Source organism: Typopeltis vanoorti, chromosome 11 (assembly GCF_054136105.1).
Source record: "Typopeltis vanoorti isolate ZY-2024b chromosome 11, IOZ_Tvanoo_1.0, whole genome shotgun sequence".
Lineage (NCBI taxonomy): Eukaryota > Metazoa > Arthropoda > Arachnida > Uropygi > Thelyphonidae > Typopeltis > Typopeltis vanoorti.
The window spans coordinates 20,951,618-20,978,455 of NC_143559.1; the positions used below are offsets into that span (position 1 = coordinate 20,951,618).

At 36.7% G+C, this 26,838-nt stretch overlaps 1 protein-coding gene across 1 annotated transcript in view; it reads left to right on the plus strand.

Moving 5' to 3' along the window:
• The first annotated feature begins 510 nt into the window (after positions 1 to 510).
• LOC150101360 (ATP-binding cassette sub-family A member 17-like) overlaps positions 511 to 26,838 on the plus strand; it is a 198,198-nt gene continuing 171,870 nt past the window's right edge. The window contains exons 1-3 of the mRNA XM_090400780.1: positions 511 to 672; positions 16,225 to 16,386; positions 25,249 to 25,378. Coding sequence (XP_090256906.1) covers positions 511 to 672; positions 16,225 to 16,386; positions 25,249 to 25,378 — 454 coding nt within the window. The remainder of the gene's footprint in view (positions 673 to 16,224; positions 16,387 to 25,248; positions 25,379 to 26,838) is intronic.

A 26,838-nucleotide genomic window follows, 5' to 3' on the forward strand; every position in this document is an offset into this window, starting at 1 on the left:
CCTACTCTAATTCGTCTTGCATTCGTCTCTTCCATTTGCCTAATCTCATCTTTCACACCTCATCTCATTACCTAGACATTCCATCTGCTCTTTCGTTTATCTATCTCTCTCTGGAAGTCAGCCACTCTTATTTGCAATTCATCCTCCAAATTGAGACCATCTCCGAAAACTTCACAAATCATTCAACCTTTCCCATACTTTCCACTCTCATTATTTTATTCATATTTCTCTCACTATTCTGACCTTCTGTCATACCACTCATCTCTCTATATGGAGAATCTCCTACCTCTGCCTCAACGAGGTCAGTTATACTCATCTCTAACTCACGAAGTTCCTCCCATTGCCTTCATTTTGTGCATATTTATATTTCCCCTTCTCTCAACTGCCACACATACTGTACTTTAAATGTAGAGCAGTAAGGAAATAATTGTTGTCTGGGAACCGACAAAGAAATACATATCAGCATCAATGTGTGAATGTATTCAAAAGGCTGAATAAGGTAGGTGTAAAATGGATGAATGTGATGTGCTTAAGCAAGAAATCTTGAAGAAGGTACCAAAGTACCTTCTTCAAGAATTTTTTGAAGAAGGTACCTTCTTCAAGATTATTGCCATTATACAAGATGAATTATTCAAGGTGATTATTGCCATTATACAAGATGAATTATTCAAGGTGATTATTGCCATTATACAAGATGAATAATGGCAATAATCAGTTACGTGAAAGTATAAAAAACAAGCCAGGAGAGTGACTCAGTAAGGAAAACAAAAGTGCAGTATGCACAGAAATTGGCAAATCAGGCAAAGAAAATTCCTAGTTTTTTAGATATGTGGAAAGTAGAAGGAAGAATGATCATGCTAGGATGATGTTAATGGATGAAAATGGTAGAAATGTAATTCAACAATGTATTCTGCTGCAGAAGACATTGATTCAGTAAATTTCAGTAAATTCAGTGATCAATTTATAAGGGTGTTTTATCCTGATCAGGGTGGAATCATGAGGAACTTAAGTGTAGAGGACATAAGAGAGGATTGCTTAATTGTGAATGAGCAGGAGGTATTTGAGAAAATGAAAAACCTTGATGTTAATATGGTGATGATAGAATTTGATTACATATCACCAAAAGTTACAGTAACCTGATAGAGGAAGAGCATTAGTAATGTGTGCCACAAGGATCAATTTTGGGATAATTGTTGCTCAGTTTGTATGTTTTTGATATTGGGATAGGCTTAACCAGTGATATGCAACTGTTTGTAGATGAGGCAAAATTGAGGAGAGCAATTCAGAGTCAAGTAGATGTTATGGCTTTACAGGAGGACTTGAATAGATTGCATGAATGAGCAGGTAAGTGGAACTATCAGTTCAACGTTGGAAAGTGTCAGATTTTTGAGATTTGGTAAGCAACTATGGAATGCAAAGTATATACACACTTGGTGGGAAGGAAGTAAAGGTGATGTGAGATCTAGGAGTGATGGTGGACAAGGACCTGAAATTCAGGGGCCACATTGCACAAGTTGTGAAGATGTCAAATCGGATAATGGCAATAATGTGGAGGACCCTGACATGCAGAAATAGATTATGATGCCATTGTATAAGGCTTTGATCAGGCCTCATTGTGCACAGATTTGGTCACTGGGTTTTCCAGGTGACAAGGATATGTTGGAAAGGGTAGAGAGAAGATTCACAAAGGTGGTCATCGGAATGTAGAATACATGGACAGATTGAGAGAATGGAAGTTGCAAAGCCTCCTGAATAGGAGGAAGAGGTGGTGGGGGGAGGATATGATTGAGACATATAAGCTAGTCTGGGGTTGTTATCAGGTTGACATGGAAGAAAATTTTCATAGACTGGGAGGGGGGGGAGAACAAGAGGCCATCTCTGGAAACTGTATAGGTTGGGTGTGAGCAGAGGAGTTAGGATCAGGTTCTTTGCATGGAGAGTGGTTGATGAGTGGAATGCATTGCCTGAGTGTGTAGTGAATGTAGACACATTGAATCAGTTTCAGACACGGATTTGCATTGAGTGGAATAGTGTGTACCTCTCACGAAGAATCTCTGACTCCATTGGAGGTTAGATGATAATAATAATTTAAACTGCCTTGCAATTAAGAAGTTTATCTTCATGTTTGGTGTTGAATGCTGTCACTACCCCTTCCTTTCCTTGATCATTATTGCCTGAAAATAACAGCATATACTTATTATTTAGTAAGATCTCACCTGTTTTTGTCTTTTTTGTCTCAGTAATGCCAATTATGTTCAAATGGTACTTTTCCAATTCTTCTGTAAGTTCAATTTCATTTCCATTAATATTCCTTATATTGATAGTTCCTAACTTCAGTTCTTCTGATTTTGGGTTTATTCTTCTTCTTCTTCTATATGTTAGAGCTCATTCCAGTAGATTAATTTTCACTGTCGATCTTGGTTCACTGATGAAAACAGCGGGAGCCTTTTTTAACCAGGAATTCCCAGCCAGTGTGAAATCTCATCATTGTACCATCATATGCATTTGTGGTTTAAGCCAATAGAGAGACAATTTGTTCAGCTAAGTCCCAAATGTCCAGCACATCTTCATTCATTTAGTACCCATAGATACCTTATTAACTGGTCACACCATGTGAAGTTGAGGATTAGACATTAGGTCAGAAGCCACGGTCATTTCTCCTATTCCTGAAAATCAATGTGGAGGTCTCCTTCCAGTTATTTGACTTTGACCATTAAGCGACTCAGTTGCCATAATAATAATACAGCTAATTCTCTTTTTATATGGTTTTTTTTTACATGATTTTGAAATAACATGGTTTAGAAAACAAAAGCAATTCTATTTTTACACTGTCTATTTCGATGTAACACAGTTCCAATGTTGCTTATTTTTGAAATTTCTGTTTTAATTCAGTTTTGTCAAAAATGGTATTTCCATTATAATTATCATTTCCTAGTACGATACATATGTACTTAAACTTGAATTCTGGGGAACTCCCTCGATGTTTTAAATATCAGGGATTACTCTATGCTACAGAATGTAGACAAACGCCAAGTAGAACTTATATAGTGAAATCACAAAAAAAAAGTGTTGATGGCTTTAAAGCAGCTAAGAATCATGTGACTCTATTTTGCAGCAGTGCTTCAGGAGATCGTATATTAAAACCATTCAGTGGCGCACCCAGAGGGAGGGGAAGGGGCCCAGGCACCCCCCCAAAGAAAAGGAAAAAACACTAGAAAAATTTCTAAAAAATCTTTTCCTAATTAAAATTCATTTTATTTATTTATGTTGTGCGTTACTTATGAATTAACGATCACTGCAGATGCTCAGTTATAGGTCATATGCGATGTGTAGTGTGTATTCGCAAAACGTCTACTCAACTCCCCCCCCAAAGGTTAAATCCTGAGCGCTCAGCCCCCTCCGAGATTAAATCCTGAGTGCGTCACTGAAATCATTAATCGATCCCTAAGACCACAGGCAATGAAAGGTGTGAATTTTAACATGTTACAAGTGTGCAATGGAAGGCAAATATAAAAAAAAAAAAAAAAAAAAAAAGGTTGGGTTACAAAAGAAATTTTTAATGAATGGTTCCATCAATGTTTTATTCCAGAAGTTAAATGCTATTTGATGGGGGAAAAATCTGGACTTGACCAGGGTTTGATTGCTACATTCAAAACTTACTACATAAGAAGAACATTCAAATACATTTTGGATAAATTAGATAAGGATAATTTACTGACAGTTATTGATGTGAGTAAGAAATCTTTTATTTTGGATTGCATCAAACTTGCTAAGTTGGCTGTTATCAGAATAAAACCATCAACTTTAAATACATGCTGGAAAGCTACTTGGCCAGAATGTGTGAAAAAAGATAAACCCTGTATATTTGCATGCCACTGAATATCCCAGTATCATCAGATTAGCACATGCAGTTGGTGGAGAAGGATTTGATGATTTTTCGTCTACAGATATTGAAAAATTGATGGATGACAAGGCTGTTAGTGATGATGAAATAATAGAAGCTGTTCTTGAGAATCTTAATGAAAAAGAAAAAAATGATGATGATCATGAAAAGATTCTACTCACTGAAGGATTAATTAAACAAGGGCTTTAAATGGCTAGTAAAATTGCAAAGTCATTTTCTTGCACATGATCCAAGTACTGAATGAGCTGAACAGTTTAAACATGAACTGAAGTTATGCATGGTGCGATATGAAGAGTTATACAAAGATCTAGTCAAAACGGAATTTCAATGATTAATTACAGAGTTCATAGTAAAAAAAAAAAAAATCCATCTTCAGAATTATTGGAAATGAGTGCTAATTTAGTTCCTTTTACTGAAGAAAACATTTCACCATTGCAATATGAACAGGATGGTCAAAGTGTTTCAAACGATGGAAGTGATTTAATTCCAGTCTCACACAAAAGAATGTGGCTACTGTCAGAAAATGACAGCGAATGAAATTTAACTAATAATCATATGTGTGGGTTATTTGGACCTTTTCAAATTTCTGTTTTATTAGTGACACACTATTTTCTTTAAGAGCTGCATATATAAATAAAATGTTTTGTTTGAAAATAACTTGTTTGTATCGGGTTTTCACATCTGGAACCATTCTTCTATTTTTTCGTATGCATTGTATTCTCTTTTACACGGTCTTCATTTACATGATTTTTTCTGGAACCAATCTACTGTGTAAATGGAGAATTGGGTGTAATAATAATTTTCATCATAATTGTCACTAAATATAGCACATATACTCTAATTTCTGTACACTCTCTATTTAGTGATAAAATAACTCCACCTTCATATGCTTGATAATAAAAGAATCTGGTGACCTTCTACAAAATATTAGCATATCCAGGCTTTATTTCTATGTAAAAATGTATGCACTGATCATAAGAATCATTACAGAATCAAAGAAAATTCTTTGTATAAACATAGTGAAATATTGAGAACTCAACACTACAGGCCATAGGATACACCGGGGCATAAGGCTGACCACCTTATCCTGTAAATGGAGTGAGGTCCGATGATCAATGGACCCTCGACACCGCAAGGTAAAAGAGGGTATAAGGAGGAAGAAGAATATAAACACACATAATAAGCACAACAAATTTCAGGATGATTTGCTCCCTTGGCACTCCCTCATTGCATATATAATTTACGTCATACTATTGATGAATCACCTAATCTATACAAAGGACTATAGGGAAGGAGATATGTCCCTTCAAGAAACATCAACAAGAGCTGAGAGTTATAATATTTTGGAAATGGTATGGGAAGGATTTACAAAGAGTAGAGTTATAGGCAATAAAGGAAAATGATGATGGATGTTGACCAGCTAATGGTTGTTCATGAATAGAGGAGAGTTGAGGAATGGTAGTGGCCTGTTCATTGGAACAGCCTTCATGAAAATGCTTATAGTAAAGAAAAATGTAGTAACAGCAGCTATGGGAAAGTAACTGGAGGGAATCATTGAGAGGGGTCATCATTTAAGCAAACAGCTCTCTTCTGTATATATACAATCAATCATTGCAAGGGAGGTCCTAGTTGCATTACCCCAAATGTGAGAACAATATTTTAAGGTTGAGCAGATTTAAAATTTGAAATGAGAAAAGTATTGTTTATAACAAGAAAGAAGCCAACCTTTTTAGAGGCTGAAGAGGCTATGGATGGGAGATGTTCTTACAAGTATAGGCTAAATATGAAAGTCAATCTAAAAAGAAATAATGGATCCTTTTCTAGGATCCATTTTTCTTCTTAGGTTGATTTTTCTTCTCATAAGTGTTTTTGAGGGTTTTTTTTTTTTTTTTGAGTTTGCTCTCTCTCTCTCATAAGTTTAATTATGCCCATCATAAATGCAAATAAGAATGTCTGAAAGATTGTGGAATGATATGTAATTTGTTCTGCCCCACAGCAACATATTGGACACACATAATATCACAGCTATAAATTATTAGTAATTCATTTGCCTCTAATGAAAATGTCTGTTCACAAATATTCTTTACCTCCTTTATATGTGCCAATCATTTTCACATGGTTTATTAATGTAGGCTCATATATTTATACCTTTTTATTAATTTAAATATACCAACCAAATATATTTAATTTAGTTTAGTTTCATTCAAAGCACATGCCACAATTGTAGCTTTCCCATGGGACACATATATTGGAAGTATGAGGGAAATTTTCGTGTGAAAATTTACCTCATACTTCCTCATATTTTCATGTGAGGTAAATTTTTGTGGCGAAATATAACACACAAGATTTGTTCTTGTGTAATGAAAAAACAAATTAATATTCTTTCTAAAAATTACTATTCACATCAGTTTCGTATTCTAATTCTAATCAATGTCTCCAACACCTTCACCACCAGGCTTGAAACATAAACTACTTGTAGTTTTACCATAGCTGTGTCACCTTATGTCACCCAAGTTCATTGCCTGACTTAGTTGTGAGCTCTTCATCTGTAAATGAATTCAAGAAGAGATATGACAGATATTGTTTTGCTAGTTTGGGGCTCCCACGATGAGTCTACTGACTCCATGGAGATACCCATAATAATAATAATAATAATATATAATGGCAATAACTTCAGTTTGATTGCTTTTCTAATTTCAATTCTGATTGTTGATAAGTAATATATTAACCTATTAAAGCAATTTATTTCTTATAGGTATTTTAGTATCAAAAATATGACTTAGTTGTGAGCTCTTCATCTGTAAATGAATTCAAGAAGAGATATGACAGATATTGTTTTGCTAGTTTGGGGCTCCCACGATGAGTGTACTGACTCCATGGAGATACCCATAATAATAATATATAATGGCAATAACTTCAGTTTGATTGCTTTTCTAATTTCAATTCTGATTGTTGATAAGTAATATATTAACCTATTAAAGCAATTTATTTCTTATAGGTATTTTAGTATCAAAAATACCTGTATTTATTGTTTAATCAATAAATACATGTATTTTTGAAACTAAAATTGAAAAGAAATCACAATTTTCATGTCTTTTTTTTTTTCTTAATTTCTGTGCCACACTAGTGCTAAAATCTCTTTCCAGAATGTACCATTATATTCTGCTTTGTAGTTATGCCAATCCTTTTTCAGTGAAATGTGCACTTACCTTTGCTTCTCATGTCAGCTACTCTTCTATCACTTTCTGAGATGTTACAAGAAACCTCAACACTTGAATCCCTCACATTGCTTCTGTCACATGTAAGTTGTGATTCGTAAGCAGCTCAAAGAATGCACTTTGTATTCCCATTTGATGTTTCTTGATACCAATTAATGTGTTCATGGTTAGCATTCCATAATTTTCATCTTTAATGCTTTTTGCATAAACATTTAATCCACCTCTTCCAATATTTCTCACTTTGTAGCACCACCTGATTAAATCTCATATTGCTTTGCTCATCAGACAGTTAAAAGCCATTGTGACTATGCTTTTTTTTTTTTTTTTTTTTTTGGCACAACAGGAAATTTAGTATTCTTATAATTATCATTAACGTCCCCCCCCCTTTATTCATTCTGTCTTCTTGGCAAGTGCTGTACCCATTCTATTCCTATCAGCTAACTAACTCTAATTCATCAACATCAATAATTTGTGGTCTAGCTGTTTCAGTCAGGATCATAGGCTCTTCCCTTGTATTCCCAATGGTCCTGTCATTTGTGCACAAGTATAATTTACCTGCCATCTACCACTGCTTTAAAAACTTCTCTTTCTCCCTCCATCTGACAAGACACCTCAATGTGAGCTAGACCACAAATTATTGGTGTTGATGAATTAGAGTTAGTTAGCTGATAGGAATAGAATTACCCCTCAGTATTTGAGGAACAATTATTTACCTTACATTTACTCTAATAACTTATGCAATTTTACCTTAGTACATCTCTCTACCTTCCAGAAGATATCTTTTTTTCTTGCCAACTCTTACACTAGTGCAACCCGTTTCTACCAAAGTGGCACCTGTCCTGCTTTCAAATTTCATATATCCACATACTCAAGGTATCTCCTCTACATCATCCTCATCAATTTCCTGATGTTTACCCTCAAGAGGTGTTCAGGCCACTATGAAAGCATTACAGGATTAAGTTTACATTATTATTAATCTCCTAAAACAATTTCTTCCAAATTAATTTATTACTTGTCAGCACTCCAATATTGTCTTATGTAACATTTCGTGCTTCTAAAGTACTTATGACTGAATCAATCCATTTACACCTTGGTCTTCCTCTGGGTCTCTTTCCTACCATCTTGGCATCAAACACCTGTTTTGCTAATTACCTTTCCTAACCCATTCTGTTTAAGTGACTGTATCACCTTATCACATATATCCTTGTTAACACATTCTTGAATATTAACAATGCCAAGTTTGTTTCTAATGTCTTCATTTTTAATATAATTCTACCACTGATGCCATCTGTACAGGCTCCTAATTTTTCTAAGAAAAAGGATTTCTGGTCTCTAGTTTTGGGTAATGTACTTTATTTCTAACTCAACTATCAGATTCATAAACAAAAACTGGTTGATTGTCTTGAATACTGCTTGTTTTTCTCTTTTATATTTATTTATATTTATATTCCATATAAATTTATTCAACTGGCTCTCAACCATAATATCTTTGCTCATTCCATTGTCTATTTCCAAATTTAATTTGCCACATTTACTAAAAACTGCTAAATAGCTGAAATATTTCACTTGTTCTTATAGCTTCTCCATTGATAATCCTGCCTATTTTAATAGTTTTAGACTTTTTATTGCTGATTTTCATGCCAAATTTGTTACAGGTCTTATGCAATTTAGTTAGAGAACCCTGGAAACGTGACTGGACTATAACTAGACTATAAATTAAAGATCTCAAGAAATTATATTCTTGGTTTTTTTAATCCTTTATCCAAGTGTAAGCAGACAAAGTTTGTGTGTGAAGTATCTTCACAACTGGGCTACTTTTATATAGAGGCTAATGATTTCACATCAATTGCCTTAGTAGCCAATAGTGCAAAACACATGCCCTTCCAGATGTGTATAATTTTTTTAATTTTTTTTTTTTTATACAATGAAACCTGTGGTGAATTCATCACTAAAAAACACATGTACTAACCACAGTGATAAGTTTCAATACGTAGATATTTCATCCAAGTATCTTGAGACATCCTCAGTACAGTAATTCAAACAATACTAGGAATAACATACAGTTAGGGCACATGATTACAATGGAATCTCAATATGCATACAGTAGCATGTTATAGAATTTTTTTATTATTTTATTTTATATATGGTTTTTTTTTTATCTCTTTATGTATGTTTTTTTTTTTTTTTTTTTCAGTTATATTTTAATTTAATTCTATAACACGCCACAGCACACATATTGAGATTCCATTGTAATCATGCACCCTAACTTTATGTTATTCCTAGTATTGAAATATTTGCATATTAAAACTTATCATGGTTAGTACGTGTGTTTTTTAGTGATGAATTCACCACAGGTTTGACTGTATAAAAAAAAAGTCTTATTCTTTCACGGTGAACTGACAGCACAGAAGACCGACTTACTAGGCAAACTCCAATTGAAACAGGGTAAGCTGTGTACTAGAATCTCTTTTCATAAAAAGTGCAAATGTGATAAACTCATTCCAACATTTGCAAAACTAAAAGGAGTCATCAAATCTCTAGGTGTGCTCATAAAATCTATCAGAAAGCAAGCCATTCCTTATGAGTTTTTAAACATGAATTGGCAACAAATAATTTAAAAATTACAGAACTAGAAACAGAATTGTCAAATACATTAAATCAAGAACTGCTACAATTGATTATCAGTGTCTCAAAAAATTCAGGGATAAAAGCATTTGATAATTTTAATTTTGGTGTCGATGATGAAGGTGGTTGGAGTGGTGGAGATGGAGATCCTCTCTCGATGAGTCTTCGGAATCCCTGGAGGTGTTACGTAATAATAAAAGTAATATTAATCTACATAAAAAATACCAAACTGGCTAAATTGATCTAAGAAAATTACTAACAAATTACCGACAGAAAAATGGGTGGTCAACTTATCTAACCATCCACTAACAACAGAATTAAATGTTCTAGCAAGAGGTCATAAATTTGCAATTTCACCTAAATGTTTTCCATATTTAGATTTTATACATAATATTGAGAGAAACATCGGCCATCGTTCCAGTACTGAAGCCAACAGACTTAGTTTTGAAACAGCAAAAATAATCTATGATGCCAAACCTTCGGACTTAAATATCCCACCATCAGAATTGAAAGCTCTTACCTCCTTAAAACATAATAAAAGCATAATCATCACCAGAGCTGACAAAGGAAATACCACTGTGGTTCTAGATACCAATTAATATGACCAAAAAATGAATTTACTACTCCGAGGTCGAAATACTTACGCCAAACTGGATTATGATCCTACAAAAAGACAACTCAAGAAACTAAATAAATTACTTGATGACTCTTCCTTGATGAAGAAACAATTAAAAAAACTCAGGACATACCATGCTAGACGTCCTAGAATATATGGCTTACCTAAGCTTCAAAACAATAACATTCCACTCAGACGCGTCGTAAATTCTATTAGCAGCCCGGCTTGCAAGTTATCAAGATTCTTATCTAACCTTCTCCGTCCTCACATAGGCCACTCAGCCTCATCAGTTAAACATTCCACAGAGTTTCATGCAAAAATAAAAGACATTCAACTGTTAAAAACTGATGTTAATTAGCTTCGACATTGTCTCCCTCTTCACTAACATTCACCATAAGGAAACAGTGGAGTTACTAACTCAAAAATTTCTGTCTGATATTGTTGAATAATTCAAATTTGTTATTACATCGAGAAAGTAAAAATTTACAAGCAAGAGGAAGGAACAGCAGTGGAGTCTTCCTTATTGCCAAACTTAGCAAACCTGTTTCTAGAATACCTTGAAGAAAAAATTTTCACATTTGAACCCAAACCAAAAATTTGGCTACGATATGTCGACGACATCTTTGCAGTCTGGGATCATTCCAAACAAGAATTGCACCAGTTTCTAGATAAAATAAACCTTCTTCATCCTTGCGTCAACTTTATGCTAGAAAAAGAATCTCCACAGGGTATCCCCTTTCTGGATTTGCACATTCAAAGAAAAGAAGATGGTTCCATCGCCATGTCTGTCTATCGCAAGCCTACATTTTCAGGTCGCTACATTCACAATTCTTCTGCTCATAATCCATCTCAAAACTTTGGCATCATTAAATCATTAGTTACCAGAGCACGCAGATTCTGCTCCTCTGAAGAATCTCTAAACCAAGAACTAGAAATAATCAAAAATACAGCCATACTAAATGGATACAATCTTAAAACAACTAAAAAAAAATCATCAGTCACTTCCCCACACATCAACTTAGACAAGAAGCCCATAGGATTCCTATACCTTATGTCAAAGGCATCACTGAACATCTTTCAAAAATTTTAAAGAAATACAATCTTGCCATTACCTACAAGCCCATCAACCAGATCTATAACTTCTTACCTTCTCCTAAAGACAAACTCTCACCTCTGATGTTACCTGGTGTATATGAGGTCCCATGCTCCTGCAAGTTGTCTTACTATGGACAGATAGGTAGATCTGTTCAGAAACTCATTTCAGAACATCAGGACCACATTCGTCTTTTCAAACCACAGAAATCTGGCCTCGCTCAACACAGAGCTGAAAACCCAAACTATAGGATCCATTGGGAAAAGACAAAACTTTTACATAGATCTTTATATATTCTCATAGACAGGCTTATACGTTAGTTATGCATTTCTAAATCACTTACGGAATTGAACAACGTAGATCCGAATATAAATTAAGTTATACTTTAATAAATATTTCCAATATTTCGGCAACGTCACGTTGCCATTTTCAAAAGGAACTTACAAAAAGGCACGAGCACGCAGGCACTACAACACAGTAACTGAGAATGAAAAGATGAAGCTATTGTTCTCATAGAAGTCCTGATGATGCCCTCTAGTGGGCTAAGTAGGTGTTCTTGGCCATTGGGCTGAAGGTCTGCTGATGTATGCCTCCCAAATTTGGAGCAGTCGCATACAACCAAATTTATTGAGGTTTGGAGAGTTTCTTAGGGCTGAGGCTGATTCCATAAATAGTCCTCTGAATTTGTATTTGCTACGGTGTATTACTGCAGCTTTCTTCCACTGTATTCTGTGGCGTGTATCCAGAGCATGGTCTGCAAGACCAGAACAGCTGTACTTGTGAAACTGGATGTAGTCCTTGTGTTCAAAAATTCTGATATTTGCTGTCCTGCCTGTTTGGCCAAAGTAAGACAGTTTACAACTGCAAGGGACCAGGTATACACCAGGTAGGTCTAGGGGAAGTGGTTGGTCTTTGGTGGAGCGGATAAGGGATGCCAATTTTCTGTAAGGCCTGTAACAGGAGGTGAGGTCATGTTTTTTTAAAATTTTGGTAATTTTTTCCGAGGTGCCTCAGATGTAGGGAATGGTGATGGATTTAGAGTAATCTTTGGTTAGTAGGTTTTAATATTTTTTGGATTTTTTTTTGGGGGGGGGGGTAGCCATTGGCTGAGAAAGTATTGAGGATGTGATTTAGTTCAGTGTTTAGGGCATGTCATTAGAACAGATTAGTTTAGTCCTGTTGAATAGTGTTTTCACCACTCTGTATTGTTGTGAGGGTGGGTGGTGGGATTGTTGGTGAATGTATCTGCCTGTATGGGTGGGTTTTCTATAAACTGAGAAAACCAAGGTTCCATCAGACTGGCGGGTGACTAGTGTGTCTAGGAAAGGGAGGCTGTTGTTTTCCTCTTTTTCCAGGATGAACTTGATTCTGGAGTGTTGGTTGTTTAAGTGTGTTAAGAAGGAGAGGAGTGTTTCAGAGCCATGTGGTCAAATAGCAAACACATCATCAACGTAGCGAAGCCATATGGTTGGTTTTTGTGGGGCAGAGGCTGAGGCTTTTTCTTCAAAGGTCTCCATAAAGAAATTGGCCAAGGGTGGGGAGAGTGGTGAACCCATGGCTGTCCCCTCTATTTGTTTGTAGAATTTTCCCTGCCAAACGAAATAGGCTGAGATATCGGGAGAAAATTTAGCTTGGATTAGCTCTAAAGTTTCCTTAAGTGGGACATTTGTGAATAAGGAGGAGACGTCAAAGCTGACCATTATGTCAGTATGTTGGAGTGTGAGGTTTTCTATGCTGGCTTTGAAGTGGGCTGAGTTTTTTATGTGTGATGGTGTGTTGCCAGTATAGTGTGTGAGTTCTTTGGCCAAATGTATGTGGGGGAATCAATGCCATCCACTATGGGACATAATGGCACATTTTCTTTATGTATTTTTGGGAGTCCGTAAATACGGGGGGGAGGGGTATAGAGTTAAATGGCTTTAATCTGTTGGTAACTTCTACAGGCCAAGAAGTGACTTTCTTAAGGGGCCTGTGAAGTTTTGTAATTTGTGAGTTGGTGGGATTGTATTCGATAGAGAGGTAAGTAGCCTGATCTAATAGAAGAGCATTAAGCTTACCTTTGTAGTCCTTTTGGTTAAGTACTACAGCTGCATTTCCCTTATCCGCTTTGATGATAACTAATTCTTTATTATTCCTCATTTCCTGTAGAGCTTTAAATTTCTTGTTGGATATGTTGGTTTTTGGTGGTTTTGCTTTGGAGAGGACACAAGCTACATCCAGTCTTACGCTGTCGGCAATTTGATATAGAAGGTGGCAGATTCCGCGTTCGATCTGGATCATAATATCCTCAGGTATTTTTCTGGGAGCAATGGCGAAGTTGTGGCTACGTGAAAGCGCGTTGATTGCTTCAGGGTGACTGAAGAAAGGTTGATTTACGGTGTTGGTAGCAAGTTTTGGATTGATGTTAGAATTCTTTTTTAATTTTTTTAATTTTTTCATTTTCGTCGGCCTCGTATTTTTTCAAATTCTTTGTCTGCAGTGGTAGACGAGACGTCATGTAAAATAGACCACAGTTTGTGATTTAAAGTGCACGAAAGCTGATCTTCGAAGGCACGAATAGCTTCGTTAATTTCCGCTGAGAGAAACTGCGTGCCGGTGATTTGTTCGCGAAGCAGCGCGTAGCTAGCGCGGTTATATACATGAAGAGCTTTTTGTGAAAAAAAACGGTGCTTGAGTTTTACACAGTTCTGGATTACCTTATTATCCCAGCAGCGTTTCAGGAAAGCTATACGATTTAATTATCTAGACAGCTTCAACTTCATTTTACCGTATTGGCAGGTGCGATCGTATCTCCAGGATGATGTTGATTCTCGTGGACAGGCTTATACGTTGGTTATGCATTTCTAAATCACTTACGGAATTGAACAACATAGATCCGAATATAAATGAAATTATACTTTAATAAATGTTTCCGATATTTCGGCAACTTCACGTTGCCATTTTCAAAAGGAACTTACAAAAAGGCACGTGCACGCAGGCACTACAACACAGTAACTGAGAATGAAGAGATGAAGCTATTGTTCTCCAAGAAGTCCTGATGGTGCCCTCTAGCAGGCTAGAGGGCACCATTTAGCTAGAGGGCTTTCTCCCGATATCTCAGCCCTATTTCAGTTCACAATGAACTCGGGCTGTTTCATTTGGCAGGGAAAATTCTACAAACAAATAGAGGGGACAGCCATGGGTTCACTACTCTCCCCACCCTTGGCCAATTTCTTTATGGAGACCTTTGAAGAAAAAGCCTTAGCCTCTGCCTCACAAAAACCAACCATATGGCTTCGCTATGTTGATGATGTGTTCGCTATTTGGCCACATGGTTCTGAAACACTCCTCTCCTTCTTAACACACTTAAACAACCAACACTCCAGAATCAAGTTCACCCTAGAAAAAGAGGAAAACAACAGCCTCCCTTTCCTTCACACTATTCACCCGCCAGCCTGATGGAACCTTGGTTTTCTCAGTTTATAGAAAACCCACCCATACATGCAGATACATTCACCAACAATCCCACTGCCCACCCTCACAACAATATGGAGTGGTGAAAACACTATACAACAGGGCTAAACTAATCTGTTCTAACGACATAGTCCTAAACACTGAACTAAATCACACCCTCAACACTTTCTCAGCCAATGGCTACCCCCCCCCCAAAAAAAAAATCCAAAAAATATTAAAACCTACAAACCACAGCCCACTCCCCCCCCCCCCCCCCCCACAACAAAGATTACTCTAAATCCATCACCATTCCCTATATCCGAGGCACCTTGGAAAAAATTACAAAAATTTTAAAAAAAACATGACCTCACCTCCTGTTACAGGCCTTACAGAAAATTGGCATCCCTTATCCGCTCCACCAAAGACCAACCACTTCTCCTAGACCTGCCCCAAATTTGGGAGGCATACATCAGCAGACCTTCAGCCTAACGGCCAAGAACACCTACTTAGCCCGCTAGAGGGCGCCATCAGGACTTCTAGGAGAACAATAGCTTCATCTCTTCATTCTCAGTTACTGTGTTGTAGTGCTTGCGTGCACGTGCCTTTCTGTAAGTTCCTTTTGAAAATGGCAACGTGACTTTGCCGAAATATCGGAAATATTTATTAAAGTATAATTTAATTTATATTTGGATCTACGTTCTTCAATTCCGTAAGTGATATAGAAAAGATCTTCATATAAACATGGACGTTTATATAAAGAAAGTGCTGAAGCCCTACTACACAGACCAAATTTAAACCGCAATGATATTCTTGCTATTCCTAAAGTATGGGAAATTGTCATGCAAAATTGTTTAACATAATCTCTTTATATATGTTTTTTTTTTTTTTTTTCCAGTTATATTTTAATTTAATTCTATAACATGCTACTGCATGCATATTGAGATTTCATTGTAATCATGTGCCATAACTGTATTTTATTCCTAGTATTGTTTGAATTGCTGTACTGAGGATGTCCCAAGATACTTGGGATGAAATATTTACGTATTAAAACTTATCACTGTAGTTAGTATGTGTGTTTTCTAGAGATGTGTATAATGATATGCATTATGGGAAAGGTCACTACTAGACTTATTTCAACCTTTACTGAGGTCTCATCAGTGGGAGCCAGATCCATAAGAGATGCAAAGGTTGGAGTAATGCAGAAGTCATATATTTCCCATATACACGTAGTGAAATCACCTTTTCAGGATTTTACAATATCAAGGCCATGCAGCAGACTGTGTGGCTTTGATATTGTGACTACTCTATGATAAGAAAATTTCTTTCTTTCTTTCAGGTATTTCAAGATCATCTAATGAAGAAAGTAGCAATCAGTAATATATCAATGAAAATACTCCCAGGTCATATAACTGTCCTTGTTGGTTGTAGGAATGCAGGAAAGTCTACAGTGATGAATATTTTGGCAGGTAGTGATAATTTTGTGCATAAAAAATATCTGGTAGACATATTTTTTCTGTATTAAAAATACTTGGTATGTTTCAGTATGTCTGCATAAACTGTGTACATTTTTTAGTCTGATCTATAAAAAAAAAGTTTTTTTTTCAGGGGATGAATGGAGAATGTGAGGTTTGAAATTCAGGACCACGCATGGTAGACTGCATTTCTTTTGGTGGAGCTATATTGGAAGAAGTAGAGGAAGGAAGGGATAATGGGGATGATATAGGTAGAACGAAGTTCAGATAACATATTGCAAAGGTTGTGAAGACATCCCAGAGAATTGCTGCATTGTTGAGGAGGATATTGACTAAGAGACGAAGATGATAGCCATTCTATGAAGCCTTGATCAGACCTCTGGATCACTGTGCTCATTTTTATTCACCAGGATTTCAGTTAGATGAAGTAACCATAAAGAGGCAAATAACAAAAACGATATCAGGACTAAAATATTTGTTGAGGATAGACTTAGTCATGTACTCGTCATAGGCCTATGGAAAGGAGATAATATGGTTGAGACATTTAAGCTGTTGAGAGTTATTTATTAGATTGACTGTTGTGATGATTTTTCATATAATAGAACAGAGGAAGGAACTAGGACAAGAGACCATTTCTGGAAGTAGTGAGTAAAAGAGCAAGAAGTGAGTTTTATGGATGTAGAGAGAGCAGGAGAGTGCAGACAGAGAATGGATTTAAGGAGTTGTCTAAGGTGGACCCTCCACACCAAGCTTGCAAAAATACATTTTTTTGTTTTTGTAAGTTCACTGTATAGTGTATTATCCACATTATTCAAAAGGTATAAACTTACAAATATTTTTGATATAACAACTGTTAGACTTTGTATTAACATTGCCAAATGCATCATTGTTGATCTGGTTGACATATCTTTCTCTACTTCCATATCTCTTGCTGCTAAGTTTTTTTTTTTTTTTTATGTATTACTTTTAATACCAGCCAGCTTTCTCTCACACTCTATTATACCTCTTTCAGATTGCAATAACTTTTGTGCACTCAAACACCTCCACCCATGTAGTATTAAATCACAAGTAAAGAAAAGTTGGTCATGTCTGTCAATCTCCCGCATGAAGGCTTGCAGCCCTACAATATACCAGATAGGAATGCAGAATTTATTCACACTGATTTTGAAGAGAGCTGTAAGTTGTAATTCTTAGACAAAACTGGAGGAGAGTAAAGTTTCTTCTAAAGAATTTAAATAGAGGAAATGAAGTAAAAAGCTAGTAAAATGCTTACTGTGCTGTTACATTTTTTTTAAATGTGTATACATATATATTCACGCACACAGAGTTTTTTAAAAGAAAGTGGAGGGATTACAGATATAAATTCAATTGAACAGTATCAGCAAAAAACAGGATCTCTTTCTGGCTGATATTAAGCTAAAATAGATCACTTTCATGACAAAGGGTACAGTGAATCAGTAAGAGATGAGTTGTAGGTATTTACATTTTTTCATTTTTACACAAACGGTTGCAACAATACTTTGTGTGAACAGGACTGTACTCTTCTGGATAGAGGCACAGATTTCTAGTGAGATTTTGGTGGTTCTCTAAATCATGTGGGAAGACAGACAGTAAGCATATTAATTCTAATAATAATTAAAAATGGAAAACAGATTTGAACTTGTGAAGATTAGCCATAAAACATTTTTTATAAAATCAAAGCCATCTTCTAGAAAAACAACGTTAGTTTACACGATCAAACAGAGATGCATGAAAATTTGATTAGATCCAGTAATGATCTGTATGAAAAGAGCTCTGCATTATGGTCTAATATTATAATTGGAGTTCATGGAAAGGAGGTACAGTACTTATTTTGTGTTCTGAATACCTTAAAATTTAACACAAGTAAGAGGAATTTAATAATTCTGCTTGCCCATATTAGAGAAGATGGAATTGGCCATTTTTTATTAATAGTTGGTTTGTGTAAAATGGCTTTAACGGCTTTCTTTGTGAATAGTCTTTCAAAGACTTATAGAAAGACACATTCAGAAAATGTGACATGAATGACTGGTTTTTTCTACATTAAAAGTTTGATTTTGATCCTTTCATTGGCTGACAGAGCTTGCCCACTAGACCAGAGTGACATTGAAAGTAATAGGTGTAATTTTTATTATGTTCTTCAGCCTAAATTGATTTGGCCAGTCTATTTATTCTATTTATTTCCAGGACACCTCAGAATAGATTATTGGCATTTTATTCAGTCAACTTTCAAGTATTGTTCTAACCAATCTGAAAGTTGACTGAATAAAAGGCCAATAATATATTGGCCATTTATATTATTATTATTTTTTTATTATTATTATTCAGGCCTCCATGGAGTCAAAAGACTCATCGTGGGAGGTCATTCCTAAGAAACACAAAGTCTATCAAGACTCATCAAGGGGAGGTCCCCCCCGCCTAAGAAACACAAAGTCTATCATACCACTCCTTAAACTCATTGACCGTTCTTGCTCTCACCACTCCATCAAGCAATGCATTCCATGATTCAACCACCCTCCATGCAAAGAACCACTCCTCACCCTCTTGCTCACAGTTTCCTTTCGTAACTTCCAGGGATGGCCTCTTGTCATCACTCCTTCCCGCTGTTCAACCACAGTTTAAAAATCTCAATCATATCACCTCTCCTTCTTCTATCCACCAAACTCTGCAGTCCACATTCCCTCTCAGCCGATTCTCATAACTATCAGTCCTGAAACCATCTTTGTTATCTGCCTTTGTACCCTTTCCACAGTTAATTTATCTCCTTCAAATCCTGGGGACCAAATCTGAGAACAATAGTCTAAGTGTGGTCTGTTCAGGCACTTATACAACGGAATAATAACTGTTTTATCTCTGCAGGTCAGTGTCCTTCTCATTATTGCAGCAATCCTCTGTGTTACCTCCACCACCTTTGCAATATGTCCCCTAAATAAAACCTGCCTAATCCCTCTAGCATTAAAACTGACTCCTCCAGGATGAAATACATCAATAAAGTGTTCATTGAACAATTTCACTATGTTCTCTGCATCAGTCACTCTATTCCCATTTTTATCCCAGAATATCATTCTTCCACTGTCATTTCTCCTCCTGCTGCCCACATATCTAAAAAATTACCTAGGATTTTCTTTGGATCTTAGGCCAATCTCCTCTCATATTCCAGTTTCGTCTTCCTTACCATACTAGTCACTCTTCTGGCCTGTGTCTTATATTCTTCACCTGTCTCCTTATATCTCTTCCATAGCCTCTTTTTCGCATGCAATTCCTGTTTAATATTGTTTGTCATCCACTTTACTCCAAATTGTGTCCTCTTGTTCACTTCTGGTATACAACTTACCACTGCTGCTAACAAATATTCTGTCATAATTTCCCACGCACTAATGATATCCCAGCCTTCCAATTCCTCCCTCCATGAAACTTCCCCAAGTTGATATCTTAGACTATTATAATCACCTGCCTTATAATTCCACATACGTTCCCGTCTCTTTGATACTCCTGCATGTCTATTCATTTCCCAAGTCAAAACTATATGGTCACTCTCTCTCCAACTGGTGGGAGAGATGTCATCTCAGTTATTATCAACTCTTCTGATGCTATAACCAAATCCAAAACTCTTGAACCTCTTGTTCCCTCTATTACATGGTGCCTAAGACATTTGTCCCTCAAGAATTCTAGAAATTCCATTCCCTTATTGATAGATGCATCTTCCTCTCCCCAATTTATATTACTGTAGTTAAAATCTCCCATAACAATCATTCTTCTTGCACTTGCCAAACTCAACTGTCTAAACATTTCCTGGTCCCCACCCTTTGTGCTCTTGGGTCTGTAGCAACACCCCACTAAATATCCTGTCGTGCCCACCTCTACCTCACACCATATGCTTTCAAAATCATTAGTGCCACTGCCTTCCAAAGTCTCCACTCTTAGAGGACATATGTTGTCACTTATCATAAGCAGTACTCCACCACCATGCTTTCCCTTCCTCTCTTGCCGAAAAATGCTGTACCCAGCAACTTCTATTCCTGTTATTATATCCTCTTCTGTCAACCACATCTCAGTGATCCCAATAATTTTTGGCCAGGGTGATGCTATCTGCGCCACCAATTCCTCTCCCTTATTCCATATTCTCCTGGGATTAGTATAAAGCATATAAATGCCGTTGTTTCTATACCCAGCATTATCCCCTCTAGACTCCACTGGGCTCAGCATTACCTGATGTCAGCCCCTTTCTTCCAAGTACCCATTCCCACAAGAGGCCACACTCCCCCCATCCTCCCCGGGACACACTGACTTGTTCAGAACAGCAATCTCTCCAGATTCTTACGTCCTTTCTCATTCAAATGTAAGCGGTCTCTCACATACAATTCCTCTCTGTCCTCAAATGCACCACAAGCATCCACATATTCCAGTCCTCTCTTGTCACACATTCTAGCTATTATGTCATTCAATATTACTGCTCTTCTGCTCAGCTCATCATTATCACCTAGGCAACACACACACTATCTTTCCTCTCTGTGTCTTCTTTCGTACCACCTCAAGCAAGAATCTCTCACTGCCCTGTTTACACCACCACTCAAGTCATTTGTTCCCACCATCACAATCATCTCATCCACCCTTTCACCTCTCTTAACTGCCAAAACCACACTTTCTGTCGTTCCTCCTGGCAAACACTCCTCACGCATCCTATCTTGAACACCATGTATCATTGAGTCCCCATATATTATACCTCTTACCATTCCCTCTCTCCTATTGTTTCCATTTTCACCTCTTCTTTCATTCCCAGACCTCTCTCTCATTCCCTCTCTCCTACTGTTTCCATTTTCTCCTCTTCTAGCACTCCCATACCTCTCTCCCCTACTGTTTGCATTCTCTACTCTTCTAGTACTCCCATACCTCTCTCTCATTTCATCTCTCCTACTGTTTCCATTCTCTCCATTTTCACATCCAATTCCATTCTCTCCTATCATTCCCCAAACTCTCTCTCTCTCCCCAACTCTGATTTGCCTTGCTTTTATCTTTTCCATTCTCCTAATCTCATCTCTCATACTTTTCCCAAGACATTGCACCTCCTCTATCTCCCTCTGCAGGTCAGTCACTCTTAATCAAAATTCACTCTCCCAAACAAAACTATCTCCTAAACTTTCAGTCACTCACGCCTTTTTGTTCAGTTGACATATGTTTACAGAGTACTTTGTTCCTGTGACTTTTCATGTAGTCACACTGGAAGATATTTCAGAAATAACAGTTACATTCATTATTATTAATATCACTCTAGTATTGCTGAATACTAGATGAAAGGCGATGCAAGAGAGCGTGAAAATTACAGAACTATAGCATTGATTTCTTATGCAAGTAAAGTCTTACTTAAGATCATTCAGAAAAGACTGGAACCATTCATGAAGAGAGAAATGCCAGATGAACAGGAAGGATTTTGAAAAGGCAGAGGAACAAGAGATCAAATCGCCAATGTGAGATGGATAATAGAAAGAGCACATGAATATCACAAGAATGTCTACCTTTGTTTCCTTGACTATAGAAACTCTTTTGACTCTGTAGATCATGTGAAACTGTGGAATGTGATAAGAACAATGGGAGTCCCAGAGCATTTCATTATCTTTCTAAGGAATCTTTATTATGAACAAGAAGCTACTGTCCGAACAAATCTTGGAGAAACTGAGTATTTCACAATAGGTAAAGGGTGCGACAAGGATGTATTTTATCTCCATACCTGTTTAATTTGTACAGGGAATACATTTTAAGAATGGCAGGGCTGGAGGAGTCTTCAGTTGATAGCAGAATGCAAAGAAGATTTGACATAACTTATTATGAAAGTTAAAGAAGAAAGTGCTAAATATGGTCTTACACTTAACCTCAAACAGGCAAAAGTTATGGCAACATGTGAACTTAATGATTTTGAAGTAGATAGGGAGAAAATGGAAGCAGTTAACAATTTTTTGTTCCTATGTTCCCAAATTGATAAAGACGGTTATTATACCGAAGAAGTTAGAAGATTATTACTCGGAAAAAAATCAATGACAAATTTAAGCAAGATCTTTAAAGATATTAGCCTTACAACAAAAATCAGAATCGTGAAAGCAGTGGTATTCCCTGTGGTGCTGTATGGATGTGAAAGTTGGACCCTGAGGAAGAGTGAAAGAAGAAGGAAGATACATGCATTTGAATTATGTGTTTGAAGACGCTTACTAAGAATACCATGGACTGCAAAGCAAACCAATAAATCGTGATAGACAGAATAAAGCCAGATTGCTCCCTTGAAGCTATGATCATTAAGCAAAAATTGTCATACTTCGGACATATTATGCGAGCAAAAGACAGTCTGGAGAAGATGATGCTTGCTAAAGTTGATGGAAGCAGGAGGAGAGGAAGACCAAGAATTAGATGAGTGGATGGAGTTAAAGAAGGCAACTGGAGTGTGTTTGGAGGTTCTGAAAGACATGGTCAGGGACAGATCGGAATGGAGAGTGTATGTTTGTGGAGTCGTCAGGAGTCGGAAACGACTCGATGGATCATAACTCAACACATTACTGATTATTCATAGAATAAGTTGGAGAAACGTCATTAATACGCAAATTTCATTTTCTGTTTGAAAGATTAGATAATTTTACATGAACCAAATCTTAACAGAAATTATTGCCTCTTTCTCAATTCGGAAAGTAGTGTTATTAAATTCTCTTCATGTTGTATTGTAGTACTGGAAGTTCTTTTAGTCTGGTTGAGAAAAGTATTAAGATTTCAATATTCCTTCTTATATTCCTAACAGTTTTAGAAATATAACACATCATCAAAATAGGTACTTTGTAGCATTCATAGTATGATCTGTGTTTTTTTCTTCTGCCATATCTTAATGACAATTAAGATATGGCAGAAGGGACAATGTTAGAATATTGTCCCGGTTCAGTCCTTGGGCCATTATTGTTCAATCTACACATTAATGACTTCAAGCGGGGTCTATCATCAGATTGCAATTGTTTGCTGACGATGCGAAGATAGGCAGGGCAATCAGGGATGCTAATGATGTGATTTGAATAGACTAGAAATCTGGGTAAATGAAAATGGCTGTCAGTTTAATGTTAATAAGTGTAAAGTTATGCACTTTGGTATGATTAGAGATTCAGCGGCATATTATATTAGCAGGGTTATGCTACAAGAAACTGAAGAGGCAAAGGATCTTGGTGTATTGGTGGATAAGAATTTAAAGTTCAAAGGTCACATAGCAAAAGTTGCAAATACAACTTAGAGGATAATTTCTATGCTGAAGTGAACCTTGACATGTAAGGATAAGGAAGTAATTTTGCCTCTTTATAAGGTTTTGATAAGACCACACTTGGATTACTGTGCGCAAATTTGGTCTCCTGGGCTTCAAGGGGATAAAGAAGCTGTGGAAAGGGTGAAGAAAAAATTACAAAGATTATATCCGGATTATGGGATTTAGATTATGAGGACAGATTGTGAGTATGTGGATTACAGACTCTGGTTAACAGGAGAAAGAGGGGTGATATGATAGAGGTCTATAAACTTTTGAATGGGTGTTATAGCATTTCAAATGATGAAATTTTCGTTATATGGAAGGCGGGGAGAGAACATGGGGGCATCCATGGAAGTTAAGGTTGTTCTCAGTCAAGAAAGGGTTAAGAGCTAGATTTTTTTCTCAGAGAGCAGTGAGTGAGTGGAATAATTTGCCCTTAGGGGTAGTGAGTGCATCTAGTGTAAATGAATTTAAGGGAAGGTATGATAAATGGGTATATAAACTGTTCAGTCAAAGTCTTATGTCTGTAGTCCTAATAGCTAATACACTTCCCTCTTGTTCCAGAACTGTTATTATGCAACTTGGCATGGGTTGTGTATGATCTTTGAACATTGCAGGAAGCATGCTTACCTTGTCATCAGAATTGCGCCCTGTAGATTCGATTGTGTTTAGGACAGAGGATTCAAATGATGGATCTCTCAGTTTGCAATCCTAGAGATGGTCTATAGGATTAAAATTCAGTCATTTGACAGCTGTCATAACTATTGGAAGTTGCTGTTGTGTTGGGTGAACTACTCACAAATTATTATTATTACACCCTTCATGGAGTCGACAGACTCATCGTCGGAGGTTCATTCAACTGATAATATATTTATCATATAGAATCTTAAAGTCCTTAACACTCCTTGCATTAACAACACATTCTGGCAATGCATTCCATTCACTAACAATTCTCCATGTAAAAAATCAACTCGCATCCTTCTTCACCACACTTTTACACAACTTACAGGAATGACCTCTGGTTCTTTCCCTCTCACCTTCTATTCTTTTTTTATAATGCCCTCTGGATTAATCTGATAAAATCCTCTCACTAAATTAAATGTGTCTATCATATCACCTCTCTTCCTCCTATCCACCAAACTCGGCAATCCACATCTCTTCAACCTCTCTCCATAGCGAGCATTCCAAACTCCTGATATTGTCGTAGTAGCTCGTCTCTGGACCCTCTCCAATGTCTCCACATCACATTGAAAACCAGGTGACTAGATCTGAGCACAGTAGTCCAAGTGTGGTCTGACCAGTTCCTTATACAGTGGCACAGCCACTTCCTTATCCTTGCATGTGTGAGTACTTCTTATCATAGCAGCACTATGATTTGCAATCTTTATATTCTGTATAAAACTGAGTGTACCATGTTAAATTCCACAACACATTTTCTGTGCTGCACATTACAACAAAGGTGACTTCAGTATCCTGCTATCTGGTTTTGATATGAATAGTCTCTTAAAGGAAGATTAACTCTACATGATAATAAATATGAATGTTTGGAATTCAATTTACAGAATTAAAATTGATTAAATTATCAATGTTTAATTAACTGCTGCAGAGAGTCGAGGTATTCAGCGAGCAGTTCATCAGGGTGTTTTATCCTGAGTGTGAAATCAGAAGCCCAAGTGTAAAGGATGAAATGAAAGAAAACTTAATGGTGAGTGAACAAGAGGCATATGAAGAGTTAAGTAAGCTAGGTGTCAATAAGGCAATAGGACTGGCAGTTCACATTCTGCTGGATCACACCTGTACCATCTGTGTAGATAGGCACTTTGTAGCATTCATAGAATAGTCTGTAGCTATCATGACTCCAAGAATTCCCAGGAAAATATCCCCATGCTATAACACTGCTGCCTCCTGCCTGTATCTGCTAGTCCATGAACTAGCAGATACAGGCAGCAGCAGTGTTATAGCATGGGGATATTTTCCTGGGAATTCTTGGAGTCATGATAGCTACATCTTAATCACCTTAAGAATCTTAAGGTGATTCCACTCCCAGTTTTTGCTTTATATTCCACCTACTGTCTATATGCCATAATTGAAATGGGATTCTTTCAAAAAAGGCAACTTTTTTCTCTGTCTTCACTGGTCTTCTTGTCTTTGGTATCTTTCAGATGTAAACTGTAGTCATAGTTGTCGATAATTAGGTGTAAGCATAGGTATTACATTATATTATACTTTGAAGATCCATACAGGTTGGGGATATTGGATTGTGATCTGGGAAATCCTTCCATTAATTCCTGGTCAACCACTCCAGTTTTTCATTTATTGGCTTTCACAAGCTGCAACAATTTGCAATCCCTATGAGCATTGATGAGGTGCAGGTGGATAGTACCACTGTTTAACCAGTACCCTACAGTCATACCTTTTTTGAAGTCTATCAGATCACATCTCTTACCTATTGATAGCAATGTTAAATCAAGGATGGAATGGCTGACTGTATGGGAATAGGATTGGTCATAGTATTTTAACTAGATTGTGTACACCTCTCGAATCATTCTGTTTTATTTCTTGCATCTTGTATTATTGTGCAGTTATTTTTTTTCCTCATGCAATTTGCTTTTTCCAGTATGTAAACTAGTTGGTTCTACGTGGAAGATAATTTTGTTATTAAATTAAATTTTTTAATAGAATAATCCTCTAGGGAATGATAGCATGATGAGGTAATTAGCCTTCTCAGCTCTGATTCATATCTGTTAAGTGACAATATTTTAGGCTACCATGTTTATATCTTGGAATCATTGTCACATGAGTGGGTTTCCTTTTCTTCAATATATTGCCAAGTACAGACAGGAATATTTAATTGCACATACTGATATTTTCTCTAAATAATATCAGAGTGTTATTCTTAACTGGAATGCATACATGATTGGAATGACTCCTATGCAACTGTTTCTCCTGTATAGGAGATAAAGGAGAAGAGAACAAAGCCCATACAAGAAGCTTGGCAGGTGCAGTAAAGAAATAGAAGAAAATGAAATACAAATGAAAAGTTGGAAGAACATGCCAAACATCATCCTAGGAAGTTTAACACGTTTGCTGCCACGCTCCTCGGGCATAGTTTGTTACTGCAAGCCAAGCGCTTTCGCATCTTCAAGGTCGCTACGAGTAATCTCGTAGCCGGCTTATCAGACAGAATTTTGTTTCA